Here is an 18,976-nt window from a genome sequence, read left to right on the forward strand (position 1 = left end):
TTGAAGGCCGTACTTTAACCTATAATGGTTTAATTTTTAAATTGTTATTTGGATGGAGAGTTGTCTCATTGGCACTCACACCACATCTTCCTATATCTATGTATGTATATGCATTGTACATCATCAGCTGTAACTTATACATGTATCAGTCAGGGGTACTACTTGTACAAGTTAATTTTATTTACTTGAAGAATTAAAAAAAAAAATACGCATGTAAGTAACTAAATAATGTTTGAATATTCTCCCCTTAATTTTCTCAAATATTTACTTGTATAAGTAAATTTTTCTTACAATCCCACAAAAATCCTCTAGTTTGGAGATGTAAAATATATTAATCATGCCTCTAATAATTTTTACCAAGTTTGCTCATTTTTTTTTTTTTTATTAAAGTTCAAAATGTTCAATATTTCATCTCATTAATAATCGATAACAAAGAAACTGATTGAGCAACAAAGATCTTGTATATTTGTGCAAGGCTTTCAAAAATTGCTCCTTTGGGGCTTGTAATATAGATGAACACTAAATGAATATTACACTTAGATGATATTATATAATTAGTAAAGACATCTGCAAAGGGTATACACAATTCAAAATTCTATATAATAAGAGCAAAATATTTAAAGAATTCAAGAAAAGAAAGGAAGACTTTTTTATTTATACATTTGTACCAGTAAAAAATACTGAACGTCGAATGGACAAATCTAAGTCAATTCTTTTTTTACCTATATAAATAAGTAAAATTTACTTGTATAAGTATCCTACTTCTTCAAGTAAATAAAAATTACTTGAATAAGTAGTACCCCTGACTGTGTATATTAAAATACAATAGAAGGCATTTGGTGATTCTTTATTTATGTTCAACTGAATGCATACACCTTACAACCATGTACAAGTATGCATGGTGTTATCTGAACAAATAGTGACAGTTGGCATGGCAGGTTTGGGATGACACCCCCTCCCATAGCACCTCTAGTAACATTGAGTACATGTACATTTTTTTGTACATGTACATGTGTGGGTCTAATGAGGATGATAATGCATGCAGGAATGACCCCTCCCCCCCACACAAAAAAAGCCACAAAAGGGTCGCTTAAACTCGAAATATATCTTGTATATATACAATATACAATGTAAATAAAACAAAAAGATGTTTTTTTGTTGGTTCAATCAGTAAATCATTGTAATGAAAGGAAAATAGTGAAAAAAGGGAAGTAATAATTTGCATTTAACAGCCAGTACTATGGTTCAATTTTGTCAAAATAAGCTACATGTACATTGTAAAAATAATTGATGAATTATTTTGATTGACTGATTCGATCCACAAAAACTTATTCTTAACAGGTAAAAAATTATAATTAATACTTTTTTTTAACCAATAAAATTAACCCATACAAACATAGAAAAATCCAATTGCACGAGGTGGCTAACTATCTTTTTTAATGTTTATATCTTTTTATATGTCAGACCATCTTCAGAATTTGGAGGTCATCTTGATAGTTAATTAAATGGTGTCTTAGACTTAAATACATGTACATCATCTAGTATGTGCATTGTTATCTGTTTATATCCTACTTTTTTGTAATAAGGATATATGTTTTAGTAGATAAGAAATAAAATATGAGAATTTGAGTAAAATCAAGACATGTACATTTGTAGAACATGATTTGGACAGTTATAGTGCTGCTTATAATCATTGCTAATTTAGTACATGCATGCAAGTAAATTCATTTTAAAATGAGAGAGATAAAATGTGTTAAAAAAACGAAAGATAAAAAGACAAATGTACAAAAAATGTACATGTATAATTTTTGTACTTGTATTTAATTTTAAAAATTTTAATATTCAAAATGATATTACCTTGGGAACCCATCATTCCTTTCCAATGGTTTCAAATTAATAGTTCCATAGTTAGATATTTTAACTTGACACGAAGAGATTTGTTCCACATTGTACTGAGTATTCCCACCTTTAATTAAATCCGTGGTAAAAGCTAGGACGAATAGTGTACATAACCATAAATATCGACAAAGTGAAAGTTTACAATGCATAATTTTAACATTGGTTTGACGCAATGGTTACATGTTATATGTGAATTGCATTCGCACTTTCTAACTTAATCTACAGTGCACCCTTTTACTAAAAGACCTTTTCTAGTATTCGTAAACAGATATATGAGGATTAAGGTCAACATTCATTGACTGCCGTCTCAGCTGATTTAGATCATATTTCCACAACTGATAAACGCATGATAAACAAAGTTCCGAAAGGTTATCTACATCGGAACTCATCGTGATAAAAATAAAACGCGCCAAATTTTGTGTAATAGCTCACCTGGCCAGTTTTGAACCTAATAGACAAATGGAGCAAACAATCGTATTAATTCTATAAATTAGTGAATATTCTGTATTAGCAGATTGACATAAATGAAAGATATAGAAGCAATAAAATTAAATCCACTTCATTGTGTAATCATACGTTTTCAAGTTGATTGAGTCAAGGATTTCTAACTATACAAATCCTTGATTGAGTTAAGTCTGCCAATTGATATTTTATCGTATGTTTTTCTATGTTGTGATGTTATGCTATTGTTTCAGAAGAAGGGAGAAGGTTTGGATCCATTAAAACGTTTAATCCCGCTGCAAATGTTTGCACCTGTCCTAAGTCAGGAATCTGATGTACAGTAGTTGTCGTTTGTTTATGTATATATACGTGTTTCTCGTTTCTCGTTTTGTTTATATAGATTAGACCGTTGGTTTTCCCGTTTGAATGGTTTTACACTAGTAATTTTGGGGCCCATTATAGCTTGTTGTTCGGTGTGAGCCAAGGCTCCGTGTTGAAGGCCGTACTTTATTAACCTATAATGGTTTACTTTTTAAATTGTTATTTGGATGGAGAGTTGTCTCATTGGCACTCACACCACATCTTCCTATATCTATTATATTGCAGTATACTGGACTATACTGATATGTCTGCTGTTTCAAGGATTTGTATAGCCATGCAGAATTGATCAGAATTTGCCGACTCTGGAAACACATTATAAGAAGTCCATTAATAGTGCTGTAGAAGCTGCCCTTGCTACCTTAACTTATTTTCGTGCCACGTGTAGGGCAGGAACTGCTTAGGCCATGTTATCCCGTTCCGTAGCACATGCATTTTTTTACTGGCGCTTCGCGCGGTGTTGCTTAATTAGACATATTAAGGTTATCTATGGGCGTGTTGTGTACTATTGTTTGTTTGTTGTTTTTTTTCCTTTTTAGCCATGGTGTTGTCGGTGATTTTCGATTTATGAGTTTGAATGTCTCTCTGGTATCTTTCGCCCTTCTTTTATAATATTAAAAAAATACTGGGAAAAAACATAGTTCCCACTATCAGCTTATAAACTGAACCAAAGTGAAAGAGGTACACATAGTCATGTACATCAGTTGTAACCGAGGTTGTAACAGCTGCAGTGCTGAAAGGTAATAGCTGCAGTGCGATACGACTTTATAAGTCAGCTACCTTAATAATATTTTTAGAGAATGTTGGTTATATTTAAAGGAAACCTAGTCGGCATATAATAAAGATAATCATCTTGTTCAAATGATTTCTCAAATGGTATATGAAATTATATTTAGAAAACAGTGACGAAATAACAAATTACAGCCGAAAACACAGGAACTTTTTTCAATACACGATAAGACCTTTTGTTTAATGAAAAACAATTTCAACTTAAAGAGCTAAACTATTATTTAAGAACACAGGCACTTGTCTCAGAAAAAAACCATCCTATTCAGGAATATTGGGGAAAAAATCTGACACAAGTGCCTGTGTTTAAGAAGTAAAATAACAAAAATAACGATTCCAAGTAAAAGTTCAAATTGAAAAGTCCCCTATCAAAAGGCAAGAATAACAGCTAAAATTCATTAAACAAATCATTCCTGACCTGGTACAGTCATTTACTATTGTAGTAATCGGATTGAACCCGGTGGGTTGAAAAGCTAGCGGAATCTCTCACTTTTAAGCTCATATATTTCTCCTGGAGGCATCTAGACATGAATACATTGATATGTAGAATATATATGCAATGAGACAGCAACACATATATATCGCTGACCGTGTGAGACCTTCATATGTAGTAAAAGTCGTTTTAAAGCATCCTAGTAGTAAGTACATTTAACAGTATTCAGTGGCGGATGATCCATCCAAAACTTTTCATAAGTGGGGGGCGCTGACTTACTTAAAAAGGGGGAAACATACCATCATGCTTCCCACGGCCCATCCCCTGTGGGTCTCATTGGGGTCTAAACGTGACGCGGGATTGCCGATTTTTTGTAAGCGTGACACGTGAAAGTCATATTATTGTGTCGTGAAAACGGGAAATGAGGCCTTTCGGGACCCGGGAAATGACCAAAAAATGAGAATTGGTTACTTACATAGTGTAAGCGGGATACGGGAATCGGACAAAACCGTAAGCGGGATCCGGGATCGGAACCCCCAAATGAGACCCCCTCCCCTGGATCCGCCTACGGTATTTATCAACCAAGGTGCTCATTGAAATGCAAACATTCTATTTTATTTGAACAAAGAGAGACAACTCCATCATTCTTTTCAGATTTCCAATAAATATGATTCAAATATGTAATAAATGTTTACACATATATGCGTACTGTATATTAACTGCCACGGTATATTAGCTGAGATGGCACATGTATCTTTCACACAAGTATTTTCATTTTAGACAGAACTTACGCTTGAGCCGACACGTTAAAATATGAAATATAATTGATCTTACTGATTTCAGGAATGAAAAAAAACAGAATCATGAAAAATTAGGATATCGATACTCTCTGAGACTAAAATTAAACAATGTTCAAGCAGTTCATGTGGTAATCAACAGATAATTTATATTTCATAAATTCTTCCTACCCTACCTTGATGCATTATCGAACTCAGGGCAAACCAGTCTTTGTCACACTAATGAACAGAGACATTGAGGTGAGAGGTTTTGCTAGCTTCGGGGCTTGTTTTGGTCCACCGTTTTATACATGGGGAAATGCCTGTGGCAAGTGAGGAATGTGACAGACTGTTAGTGGTTATCCATACGTTTGATGTGTTTGAGGTTTGGATTTTGCCATTTGCTTTGAGACTTTTTGTTATCCCGAGATAGTAAATTTGCATTGCTTTACGACTCGCCTCGGAAATATGTTGTACATCCGACATTTATGTATTTGATTTTTGTCGTTTCTGATATTATTTCGGTTGGATTATGTGTTATGACTCATCATTTGTCTTTTCGTTTGCAGTCCGAATAATTACACAATTGCTTTCAATGCCATCATTATCTTGAACGCTGATTTGTTGCTTGTTTTTCATTTTGCTATGTGCTTTGTCTATTTGCATTTTTATGTTTCTTTGTTAAATATATGACGTGGCTCTGTACTTAAATATCCTGTCATTGAGTTGTTGTACTCTGGTACATTTGTGTATTCTTGTCTTTAATTTTTGTTTTGTTCACGCATCGTTGTCATTATGATTGATTTGATGTTACTGTCATACAAGTGAGAGGTTTAGCTAGATATTAAACCAGGTTCAATTCACCGTTTTACATAAGAGAATACTTGTACCAAGTCAGGAATATGATAGTTGTTATCCATTCGTTTGATGTGTGAGAGCTTTTGACTTTGCCATTGATTAGGGACTTTCCGTTTTCATTTTTCGTCGGAGTTAATTATTTTTATGAATTTACTTTTTGGACTGATATTGTGGAAATGATTGTATAAAGTTCGAGATCGCATGTTCGCTATATCCTGTTGTGTCTGTCGTTGATGGAAGATTAAGTTCTTTTCCTGCTGTTAGCATGTTGTATCGACTATTATATTATTTGTTTCTGCGTTTCTCTGTGATTAATGTTCTTGTGTGTGCTGTATTTCTGTCAAGTCACTTAGCTAGTATATCTTTTAACATTGCTATATAAGATAGAGGTTTTGGCTAGCCAAAAAACCAGGGTTAACCCACCATTTGTTCCTTAAATAATTCTGTACTAAGTCAAGAATATTACAGTTGTTATCAAATAGTTCGTTTTTATGTATGTTGGCGTTTGTTTCTATTGCACTTTATTAATTGTTTCTGTTATTCCTTTGTTTTCCTTTTATAATTGATATGTTTCCCTCGGTTTAGTGTGTAACCCGGATTTGTGTTCAACTAAGCGATTTATCACTTTTGGCGTTTGCTTCTATTGCACTTAATTGTTTCTGTTGTTCTTTTGTTTTCTCTAAATAATTGATGTGTTTCCCTCGGTTTAGTTTGTAACCCAGATTTGTTTTCTACCAATCGATTTATTACTTTTGAACACCGGTATACTACTATTTCCTAACTCTATTAGCACAGCAAGAAACCTACTTTAAATAATCATAATTGTAATGTTTGCTTCCTTCCACGCCGCAATATTGTATCAATAAGTAAATCAATACATTTTTACTTCATGTGCTCTTGAAGATGGGACCAAACGAGAATCGCATACATCATACTGGACTATTGCAACAAAATAAACACTTATTTCATTTGACCTGTACTATAAATACCAGCAGTAAAATAAATGGTACTCGGGGCATATTGCTACACAAACACTGCGTTTTAATATTTTTTAAAAATATTATTTTATAAGAATTGTGTAATTGAGTTATAAAAGTCACAACCATGAACAGAAAGATCGGCACGTTATGAGACGACAAGTCTTTGGTTCCAACTCATATATACTGCGTGCTTATATCAATTTACAGGTCTCTGGGTTGGACCACAGAGGAGTGATATGTTTTTATCGTTAGAAAAAGCATGACAAGTTGATATATATTCATTTTGACCTTCGACACTATAACTATAAAACATCATATTATCTACATTCTTTTTTATTATCTTCAGTTACACAATACTTTGATTTGTAATCTGCAAACTCACACAACGACATTGTCTTGCAAAAGTCTTTGGGTTCGACCACAGATCAAGAAGGGTTCTGTTTTTATCGTTATGAAAAGCACGACAAAATGATGTATTTATATTTCATATCCATTTATACTCCAACACTATAACTATATAAACATGATAAAACAACATATTTTTATTTTTATTTTAGTTTCTTCAAGTACACACTACTTTGATTTTTGAAATCTGCAAACACACACCTTGCAAATGTCTCACAATTACTCTACAACTACTCTTTGTTTACCACCATTTGTTCCCCTTCCATTTCTTGTTTTCAAAGTCATACTGTGAACTAATTCCAGTCATTTCTTCTTGACCTTGTTTTACCATTCTCTCTATATTTTTCTTTTTATACTCTGCTGTCATACTTTCAGGTAATTGTTTACTAAATACTATAAAAAGAATAACAATCAGTTGTACATATCACTTGTTATTCATGTTTACTATGCTAACTAGTTTAGAACATCATTCAAAGTAGGAGTCGTGAGATAAACTCAGAGCCATAATGAAAGTCCACCCACAAGCAGTGTTATTAGTGAATCAGACTTCTTACATTCAGTAACATGAGTTCACAAAGCTGACATTTTTATGCGTTTCAAGTTGCCTAATCTTCACGGTAGTGTTTTGTTAACTCATGTCAGTCTTTTGTCTTATTTATATTTGCCATGGTGATGACCGTTTGTTTAACTGTATTTTATTTCTCTTTGTATGTCCCCCTATTTTTCATATTAAATTCACGTAAATATTTTTTTAAAGAAAGATTCTTGAATTCACTTATGGATTTTATCGTAAGCCAAAACATGTCATGCGTTATATGAGCAAGGAATCAAAAATTGATTTTAAATCAGTTTATTGTTAATCAGTTATAATCAGAAACTGTAAAAATATAACAATAATGTTATCACAAAAATTTAAAACAGCAAATAGTAGTTAAGATAACGAGATGACCTTTCGGACTACCTGAGCATGATCACCAACGGTTTTTGTGGATATCATGTTTCTCAGTATTCGATTTTGTGTTTGTTGACCCTCAGTCATGTTTGTCATTTGGTCGGTGTTTTTCTGCTATGGCGTTGTCAATTTGTCTTCGACTTAAGTTTGATTATGTTTATTTCGCCTTTCTCTATTAATAAATGGCACAACTAAAAAGCCTTTTTTGTTTGAGTATAAAAATTCTTGACCATGATTTGTTTTCAAAATGCATATTGCTAAATGAGTTATCTTTTATTTCTAAAAATCATTTTTTTTTCAGTTCTGAATTTCAGTCTTTGTTTGTTTAACTCATGACGCCAAATGATTATGAGTATACGTTTGAAGTTGCAGAAATATCAATTAAGCGGTAGATCATCATCTTAAAAAAAATATAACTTGAACATTTATATATACATTGTCATAAATATATTATTAGCTATCACGTCCAATTGATTATTAAAAGTTATCCTCCTTAATACATAAAGCCGATAGCCAACAACAACCTTTACAGGAAAAATCTTTAAAAATGAATGATATTAAGGAAATAACTGAGTGACATTTCAACAGTAGCTTACCAAAATGTTCACACCACCACATCCAAGCAGCTGTGAGCCACATTATCATTAAGGTTGCAGCTGCGACTTGCTTCCATTCCCCTGTTGGAGCATTAATTTCGGCAAAGGTCTGGCAAAAACTTGCTCGGTATACTGAAAAATAAAAATAAATCTGCAACTTCAAAAGTATACTCATAATCATTTGGCGTCATGAGTTCAACATTGTTTTTTTTCTATGTTTTGTTTGTGTAGTTCTGTTTGTCTCTCCCTTTCCCTTCAATCTACTTATTCTCTACGTCGATATTAAAACAATACATCAAAACAAAAATTAAAAGACGGTTTAGCATAATAAACTCATCATATATACCAGGACAGAAATTTTATAGTTACACCAGACGCGCGTTTCGTCTACAAAAGACTCAGCAGTGACGCTCGAATAAAAAAAATGTTAAAAAGACCAATTAAGTACATGTGATCTTTAAGGAGTAAACACATTTCCACTGCAACACATTCACTATATATGTTGCTTATTGTTAATCTATATTTTTGGTCAGATAGTTTTTAAATTAAATTGAATGTAAGCTACATCTCAAATGTTATCGACAAGAACCACATGTGGAGCAGGATCTGCTTGCTCTTCCAGAGCACCTTAGATTATCACCGATTTTTGATGGGGTTCGTGTTGCTTAGTTTTTTTCTATGTTGTGTTTGTGTACTACTGTTTGTCTGTTTGTCTCTTCCCTTTTCAGCCATGGCGTTGTCAGTTTATTTTTGAGTGAGGAGCTAAAGGTCTCTGGTATCTTTCGCTCATCTTTTTTCGACTGGCACAATCTTAAACAGTATTTTATCAAAAGTAATTTCACCTTTTGTAGAAGATAAATATTATAGGAACATTTTACATTTTCGAAATATGGCTGTAAAGAATTCCTGTCTCATTTTTAAGCCAGAATCTTTCGATCAGCCAAGTTAAGGCATGTTTCACCTGTCTATTTGTTCCAGAAAACCACACACTAGTGTTTAACATCAACTTACACATTAGATTTGAATATCGTTGAATTGGTGTTATTAAGTAAAATGTTAAAGTTGAGAAAACTTATAATTAATCTGAATTAACAGGATAACCTTCGGATCTAAAGGAGAGAAATGTCCGACATATAGACTAAGCAATTTCAATCCTCACTATAAGTATCAATTACACTGTTTTCTGAAACAAAATGACTCTCCTTTATATTATATTACTTTTAGTATTGATATAAAAACTGTGTTTTCCACAATGAAGGTATTTGGATTTCAACCTTGAATGAAAACTACCTTTTTTCAAAAATTTCGTTGCCACTTTTGCACGAACCTCAGATTTCCAGAGAGGTTAGCAGATCCTGCTCCACTAGTCGTATCCGTAAAAAGGTGATATAGTTGATTTATAATTGGTTTAAAGTAACTGATAATTATAGGTTTGTTAACTAGTGAGAATAAGATATTGCAACAAATTGTTAAATCTATTTATCTTATGGTCAACGCTCTTATTGTGTTCAAATAAAACCTGTTATATTTCAATCTACATTTGTATCATCTAAATTACATGTATTTATGACCACAAGTAATTCGATATTATAAGTGTAGTCGGCGACAAGTTGGAGGAAGTAACCATATCTATTTAGACTTACAGAGGGGGGGGGGACAAACTCCACCGAAAATTCAAAACGGAAAGTCCAAAATCTAATGCCATCAATCAAAAGCGCAAATACATACAACAAACGACAGGCGACACCCTTTGAGGATCCTGGCGGGATATTATAATCATATATATAACATACGTGACTGACGCATTTGTGTGAAAATATTGGAGTTAACATTAGATTATTGATTTTCAAAAATCATAAATTCATTTCAAGAATAAAATATGCGGGTTCAGCATTACAATGAACCCGTGTTTAGTTACTTTGTAAATTAAATACATTACTTTTCATTTCTTCAAGTACATCAATATCTTATGGTCTTTCATATATGTATTGATATCATACTTTTACAATCATTGTTGAAACAAGTTTCAAGACAAAATATTAGAAGAAGGAAATAAAGGCCACATTAGTATACCGCTGTTTAAAATTCATAAATCAATTGAGAGAAAACAAATCATATTTCAAACTAAAATCGAGGGAATCACAACAACTATAAGAGGAAAACAACAGAACAACAGAAACACTGAAGTGCAATCAAACCAAACGCCAACAAACATAGAATTGGACATTTTGATAACAACTGCCATATTCCTGAAATGATACAGGACATTTAAAAAAAAACATTCGAATGAGGCATTTACATCATAACATTCAAAACATACAGCTCTTTCTCTCCTCCATTGTAAGATTTTTCCAATCCCCCACTTCTTTTTCTCTGAGTGCTGTCACATCTGGTGTGTTTGGCTTCCATCTTAAGGCGGGAAAAGGATAATCACTTCTGTCTTCATAACCAGGCCTTATACTATGACCTGAACCAACAATATCTCTGTTTCCTGAAATTTTAATATAGCAAGAAGATTACAAAACTGTGTTTTTTATATATTTTGTTGTTTTACCTGTATAAGAATAAGTTATATCAAATTATATATTTTCCTTAATCTCTGACTGAGGATTATATGACAAGAGCTATATTTCGGAATTGGCGGTTCGTGAGGTTTTTTGTCATGATAAACTTTAGATAATCAACTGTAAAAATAAACTGTAACTTTTTCATATCAACTAGGATTTTCTTCAAATTGTAGAGTTATCACAATTATATGATTAACTTCCGTGCTTATTTTTTATATTTAGCCCTTTAGATTCAAGCGTCACTGAAAAAAAACTTTTAATGACGATACCAGCGTCTTGCGTTAAAACAGTGATGATGATAAATATGTTTTACATTTACAAAGGTATACATATCTCTCGACAAATGTGACATAATAGTGAATACAAGATATACTTTCTTTAGAATCCCTGTGTAAAACGCTTGCCAAAACATTTGTTTCAGTTTTTGACAATTGTTGAGTATAAATAGATAATTAAATTGAGAATGGAAATGGGGAATGTGTCAAAGAGACAACAAACCGATCATAGAAAAACAACAACAGCAGAAGGTCACCAACAGGTCTTCAATGTAGCGAGAAATTCCCGCACTCGGAGGCGTCCTTCAGCTGGCCCCTAAACAAATATATACTAGTTCAGTGATAATGAACGCCATACTAATTTCCAAATTGTACTCAAGAAACTAAAATTAAAGAATACAAGACTAACAAAGGTCAGAGGCTCCTGACTTCGGACAGGCGCAAAAATGCGGCGGGGTTAAACATGTTTGAGAGATCTCAACCCTCCCCCTATACCTCTAGCCAATGTAGAAAAGAATTTTTACCAGTTTCTTTTTTAAGTTATTACAATACAAGATACTGTTAACTTCTAGACAATTTTTTTTATAATCATTTGGATATGAATTCAACCTATAACCATATTTCAATCGTTGATACTTCATACATTTGTAGTGATTGTAATTTGAAACTATAATTTGAAACCATGAGTTTTACGGACAATATTGTAGTTGTTGACAGTCAAAGTTAAGAAGGCCTTGAAAGAAATGTTCCATATACTTAGTCTGAATCCTGTTCTGATTTTAGCGTGGACGATATCATATACGACATATCAGATATATTTTTGCATGATCATCAGAACAGGTGCCACATTGTAAGCAGGAACAGGCTTGTGCATTCTTCCTTCCTTCCTTTTTTGAATGTTGTCCTTTTTTCACCAACATGACTTATGCTTTTTCATTATCTAATTGACATCTTCTTATATTTACAATTCAAACAATAACAAGACATACTGTGGAATCATTATTATTCGTGGTGTACCAATTTTCATGAATTGTATTGCTACAGGTAGACTTATATATAAACTTTGACAAAGCCACGAAATTAAATATCCATGTACATGCAAGTTTACCTTTATCTACGAAAATTGGGTTCAACGAACATAAATGAATCAACAGTGATGCATATATGCATTCATTTAACTATGTTAACTATTACCTATCTTTGGGTAATATTTATCTTTTTGTTCCTGTGAGAGATTAACCACTTCCTGTTGTTGGCATTTTGGTGACGTTGTTGAGAGAGCTCTCAAAGGTATTTTACCTGCAACTCTCACCGATGATACCAATAATTGATAACTCATCGTTATCTAAAAAAAAATAACTGTAATTTGAATGCATTATATAAAGCAAGAATAAAACACTTCTTTAAATGAGTGCCACTTTAATGTCAGATTTAGTCTCAAGTATACGTTTATAAATACAGACAACGGTAGTACACCGCTGTTCGAAATTCATCAAACGTTTGTGGGAAAACAAAGCCGGGTTATAAAATGCAACTTAGGGAAACAAATATAATATAGGAGGAGAACTACGACACAGCAGAAACACAACAACATATACGTTTGTAATAACAAGAGCAACACGACGGTTGCCACATGTGGAGTAGGATCTGCTTACCCTTCCGGAGAACCAAAGATCTCCCCCATGTTGTGTCCTGTGTACTATTATTTGTCTGTATTTTTCTTCGTTAGCCATAGCGTTCCCGGTTTATTTTTGATCTATGAGTTTGACAATCCCTCTGGTATCTTTGCCTCTCTTTTAATCATTTTCCATTAGTACTGATAGTATTTGGACAATAGTTTTTATTTTTAATATTTTGATAATGTAAATCAATTGTCGCAATACTTTTGATGTGAGATTTGTTATTGACTGGTAATTGTTTTCTTCAAATTTTTACAAATTCGTACTTGAATTGGTTATACTCTTTGTTTTAATTGTGTTTATCATTACATAGATGTGATAAAGCCTACGCTTAGTTTCCCCTACACAGCTGATCTTGTATTTCTTTCCTGTTTAGACCCAGTTAATTTTTTTGAAAATTAATCCATATAAGTAATCTATCTTACGTCGACAAATACAATATAAGAGTCTTTTCATTACGATATATCCCGAAAACAAAAGTGAATTTGTAATGTATCGTTTTGCAAATATGTCATATAGTCAATTCTTTCTCACAATAGCACATTTACTTAAACTGGATTTTTTGGGTTGAGGAACATTGGCAACTGTAGTTTAACGATGTTGATATCTCATAGATCGAGCAAGAAAATACAAATGTAAGTATTAAATCAAGACAGAACAAAACAACTGATGAAATTGCATGAAACCCAGAAGGATCGAGACTGAAGGAAAACGTTAATGCAAATCGTTCATATCTGTTCACAAATTTCAAAATACATGATTGCTCGATAATCATATATCGTCTATCTTTATATAGCTAAAAATCATATTAAGGGGCTCGATCATTACATTATACTTGATTAGAAAATTAAAGATGGTTCTTCACAATTGTGTGGAGTACCATTCATATCCCTGCACATTAGAATTATCCTCCATGCCATTTTTACTATCATGCATGTGCATTCATGAATCATGTTGTATGCTGATATTGCAATTAAGAATATTTTTTTAGGCTGTGGCATTGAATCTTTTAAATAAAAGAATAAATCCCTTTAAAACTATAACTTTTCCGAATAAAATCTTCCCATATTTTGAACTTGCTTAAAAGTTATTTGAGCAGAGTTACGTATGAACACTTGGAAACATTATACGAGAATTGTGTTCGCGGTGCTGAAATTGTCATCAAACTATAAATTAAACGATGTGTACATTTTTGACTGGGACTAGACTTGCATGTCGAGTGATGTGTGTGTAGCAGTTAACCATTACTGTCCATTAAGCAGTCAAACTTTTGAGCGAAAGAGGATTAACTATTTTTGTCCATCAGTAAATCATTGTTTCTTTTCATTTACCCTTGAAAAACTTACAATCAAATAAGCAACACGACAAGTGCCACATTTGGAGCAGGATCTGTTTACCCTTCAGGAGCACCTGATATCACCCCTAGTTTTTGGTGGGGTTCGTGTTTTTAAACAAAAAGAATAATTAAACCAATGGAAATTAAACTAACAGAATTTCTTTGAATTATAAAAGAAGATAATTGAATATTTAAATTCTACATTTGTAAAATAGTCCAATCTGTGTTGCATTGTTAGAGTATCATTATCAATTCATAAAATCTATAATCCATAATTACAAACCTTCTGTGTTTAGTAAGCTATGTTATGGAAACCAGAAGAAATTTTGTCAAGTGTTTTGGTTCTTTGATCCTTATATATAAACAAGAAAAATGATATTACCTTTAACTAATATATTTCTAAAACTTTAAAGGAAATAATTATATGCATGAATAAAGATGTGTTTAATGTACAGTAATTGTAAACACATAGCAAGCGCTATGCCTCTCTAATCATTTAACACTCCAAAAACATTTAAGGTAAATTGTCATTTGACAGCATATGAAGAAAATCTGAATGAACTCTTGTGGTTAATTTTTCAAAACAAAAAATATTTAATTGCAATGATAATATAAAAAATATAATGGGAGTTATTAAACTATCAATAGACAAATAACATATTATAAGTGTATTCACTATTTGCACTAAGGATTCTTACATGTTATTATTAGTTAAAGAAATTTCTATAAATAGCATACACATTAACCTATTTTTTCTCAATAGTTCATTTCCATTGATAAAACATAACTGTTTGTATGTTATATTTAAGTTGTGACGTCAGTTAATAAGACAACCGAGGTAAACATAATAGTTCAATGATCCATTAACCTGACATTGAACTTGACCTATCAAAAGATAAACTATGTTTGCATGGACCTCGTCATCTAATTAGCATAGCGACATATTGTGTTGTCTTTGTTTAATTTTTTCGTAAATAGATAGCTTAGAAATAATATAATAGTTTGAATTAATCATGTTAAGTACTTTCATTTAAAATAAAATATAATAAAAGATCAAGTTAAGATAACATTCGAAACAATAACATTCCCCACTAAATTGATAACAATACATCATGCACACTGAGGTACGATCAGGGAAAGCATAATTACATTTGGAGGGCATTAAGTTATTGTAAAAAGTAAAATCACAAAAATACAGAACTCCAAAGAAAAAAAATCGGAAAGTCCCTAATCACATGACAAAATTAAATTACAAAACACATAAAAAACGACTGGACAACAACTGTAATAAACCACAACTTTATTTAAAGATTAAGTTTGTTTGCAACAGATCGATGGGTTTCGTCATTACAATGACAGTCAGTGTCAATTTGAATATTCTCATCAAATTTTGAAAAATTTAAGAAAAAAAAACAATAAAAAATTAGCCTATGTATATGTCCATGACAATCAAATACCATGTTGTAAACAGGTTTCTCTATTTTTTGCTTGGGTCATTTTCTATGTAATGAGTAGTAGGAATGAGCCGCCATAATATGTCACTATTTCATGCTCCATGATATATGGGAAAGGGTGAGAAATTCAGATTAAATAATTATATCAATAGGTTGATATTTTTACTTTCTTGAATAAAATATTCTGCTAATCCCGATGCTAAAAAGCATCTTGAGTTTGCAGTGACGTAATAGCTAAAAACAACTTTGCTGAAATCTTCGCTAAGACTTTTAGGTGAAAAACAGTACGAATTTCACTGTTTGTTATTCTTTCTTAGATTTTGGAAAGTGCACGTAGGAATTATATGTCATGACATAGTGCACCATATTACTATCCTTTCAATTTCACTGCATATTCAAGGAATATAAATTAATATTGTTATATTATTTCCTGTCCTCAAATCAAGACTGGTCTGTGCAAACAGTCTAGGGCTAGAAACAGTTTAGTAGGGTTTGAAAAAACAAACGGCGTTTTGCAGAAGCCAATTTACGTTTTACAGAAGTCAATTTACACTATATGTGTAGCGACTGTGGAGGATTGTTTTAGTATTCATTAATTACGTTCATGAATATATCAATTGAAGAAAAGTTTTCACATAATTTCATTGGACCAAACAAATTCTGAAGGTTTTGAAGTTTCGTAGAATAAAACGAAACAATTAATTGAAAATAAGTTGGATCATGGTGCCAAACATTTGTTTGTTGACTAAAAGATATATTTCTGGGTTAGGAAAGCGAATATGCATGTCTATAAACCAAGGCAAGAACATCAACAGCGGTTTTCTTGTGTCATATATTGTTGTTTTGTGCTAATTGAAAGATTTGGTTTTGATGACTGATCTGTGATTTTTTTTTCTTTTTACTTTTATTTCCAATTTTGCATAGAAAACATTCTTTTGCATGTTTGTGAGATGTTATAGAAGTGGCTAGCATGTACAGCGAGTTTGTTTTCAGACGAAATGCTATCGTTTAACTAAATTCTTTTTTTCTTTGGAGTGTAGTATTTTGGTGATTTTTGCAAATATATGTAGTTTACACCAGCGTTCATTACATGAAAATTGAAATTTGCGAGATTTGAAAATATTTGAATTGAAATAGAACTGTTGCATTACATGTGTTGCTTAGTATACATTACTCCAAATGTCACACAATTTATAATCAATAAAGTGAACAAAATGCATTTATATGCATGCACATAAAGACTTTATAACGTTCCCTGTTTGTTAGATTTTCTTATGCATTCTTCGAAAGATTTCATTAATGGTATGATCAGATAAGAAATAAAGTATGTCACCTTATGTTCAACGAGTGCATTTATTAAAATCAATATATTTAAAAAAAAAAAGCAAACATATTGAAAGTAACATAGCGTTTAACAATGTTGATAGTAATGCATAACTAAATACATGCCTACCCCAATAGCAGGAAGTTTTTTCTATGTTTTTCACACAAGATGGCGGAACAGCAATATCACTATCACGTGATTAAAATATAATTAATAAAAGCACATAGCAATTATTTTTCAAATTCTAACTTTCGTTTCAAGATGTTTGTCTGGTATACTGAAATATCAAGTGAAGTATTTTCATTTCGAATCATATTCTATTTTATAGATATGTCAAGAAGTAGGTCATTTTCAATTATTTGAGGGAGAGATCAATTGATAAAAACGATTTAAAAAAAGAATTGACTACAAACGAAAGAAATTAGAGGCTTACCTGAAGAATAAAAATATATCTTACTTATAAATGTGCTTCTGTACTATTCTAATTTTAACCTTGAGATAATTGTCTGAAGGTCAACTGTTGACCGAATTTTACCTTTCCGCTACCTGACAAATAAAGTGCATACACCTTATATCGTTTATTCTAAGGCATTTAACTATAGCTTTATCATTAGAGATTGATAAAAAAACACCTTGTAATTTTGATAAAATGTTTCTGAACTGATTACCAATTTTGCACATTTTAAATTTAAACTTATTAACTGTTCTACACAATATTTAAAGAATGATAAATGCAATTTCTAGCATGTCTTTTAACACACTCTTTTGCCTAAATCTTATTTGAAACAAAATGCATGTGTTACTATTCCATATACGAATATATTCTGATTGTAGCTGATTTGGTAACTGGCTATAGCATGTCCGAGTCTCGGGGGGGCCACTTGCTATATAATTAGTGGTAGGGATGAGCCGCTGGAATAGGTCACTTTTTCATGCTCTATGATATATGAAAAGGGTGAGAAATTCAGATTAAATATATCAATAGGTTGATATTATCACTTGCTTGATTATATCATAAGTATCTGAAACTAATCAGATGTCCGTATTTATTCTTGATGCCGTTAAACCACAGTCGTAAATGCAGCAGTTATTTGTCAAACCAATTAAACTCTATTTATTCTGATGTGGTATTTCCACTGATGCCAGTGATAGATGCAATAAATCCAACTATTTTGACATTTGCACCTAATTAACATTCAAGGGTTTGTACACATAAAACATGATAACAATTATTTAAAGAAATTCCATTGTGACAGCGTCCTGTACGAGGGAACGGCAATGAAACTTTTTATCAGTTTTTAATTAATTTTCAAATATGTTAAAATTAGTGAAGGTGTTACACTCTGGGGTGATATTACATTTATCTGACCATAAGATGTAATACCATCTTTGATCTGACCAAACGTCTTTTAAATGAAAACTGTATTTTGGAATTGAAATATCTTCATAATGAAAGATAAGGCAGTAAGAAAAGTATTTAAATTGAGGAATTTATTGGAAAAGAAGGTGATATTATTGCGACTATTTTGCTTCGTAACAAGAACGTGATGATGAGCGGGGAAAATATTGAAATATATCTATAGGTCTGTTTTTTGTTAATTAATATATGAAAAGGTATATATTTTTGATTAACAAAATATATGAAAAGGGTGGGGTACTTGATGTCTCAGCTGCTCACCCCTACCAAAATAAATTTGAAGTGGCCCCCCCGGGGTCCGAGTAGCATGTATAGGAAGTTGATACAGTAAAAATCTTATAGTAATGTGATCATGTGATAATTTGTTTACATTGGATAAATGTAATTATTTGTAGTATAGGCGTGTATAATGCATCATCT

General features: G+C 32.0%; 2 protein-coding genes across 4 annotated transcripts in view; both read right to left on the reverse strand.

Moving 5' to 3' along the window:
• LOC134692126 (uncharacterized) overlaps positions 1-2,234 on the reverse strand; it is a 43,062-nt gene extending 40,828 nt beyond the window's left edge. The window contains exon 1 of the mRNA XM_063552546.1: positions 1,858-2,234. Coding sequence (XP_063408616.1) covers positions 1,858-2,048 — 191 coding nt within the window. The 5' untranslated portion in view covers positions 2,049-2,234. The remainder of the gene's footprint in view (positions 1-1,857) is intronic.
• Positions 2,235-7,087: 4,853 nt separating this feature from the next.
• LOC134692127 (cytochrome c oxidase subunit 4 isoform 1, mitochondrial-like) lies at positions 7,088-17,684 on the reverse strand. Of its 3 annotated transcripts, none has more exons than XM_063552548.1 (5): positions 17,573-17,684; positions 12,541-12,691; positions 10,825-10,995; positions 8,505-8,636; positions 7,088-7,349 (listed from the first exon to the last, which is right to left on the reverse strand). In XM_063552548.1, exons 2-5 carry the CDS (start codon positions 12,683-12,685, stop codon positions 7,198-7,200), a joined length of 600 nt encoding a protein of 199 aa, XP_063408618.1. In that variant the 5' UTR covers positions 12,686-12,691; positions 17,573-17,684; the 3' UTR covers positions 7,088-7,197. The 3 variants fall into 3 exon arrangements, with proteins under 3 accessions (XP_063408618.1, XP_063408617.1, XP_063408619.1); XM_063552547.1 differs by lacking the exon at positions 17,573-17,684 and adding an exon at positions 17,269-17,386; XM_063552549.1 differs by lacking the exon at positions 17,573-17,684 and adding an exon at positions 14,645-14,668.
• Positions 17,685-18,976: the final 1,292 nt, after the last annotated feature.

Source organism: Mytilus trossulus, chromosome 12 (assembly GCF_036588685.1).
Source record: "Mytilus trossulus isolate FHL-02 chromosome 12, PNRI_Mtr1.1.1.hap1, whole genome shotgun sequence".
NCBI classification, from domain to species: domain Eukaryota; kingdom Metazoa; phylum Mollusca; class Bivalvia; order Mytilida; family Mytilidae; genus Mytilus; species Mytilus trossulus.

Excerpts from the sequence above, each read along its gene's own strand:
- LOC134692127 (XM_063552548.1), bottom strand. The coding sequence starts at position 12,685 with ATGAGTTATCAATTATTGGTATCATCGGTGAGAGTTGCAGGTAAAATA. Across the intron at positions 8,637-10,824 it reads AATGGAGGAGAGAAAGAGCT|TATACCGAGCAAGTTTTTGC; the intron begins GTATGTTTTGAA and ends TTTATTTTTCAG. Across the intron at positions 7,350-8,504 it reads GTGGTGGTGTGAACATTTTG|TATTTAGTAAACAATTACCT; the intron begins GTAAGCTACTGT and ends TTCTTTTTATAG.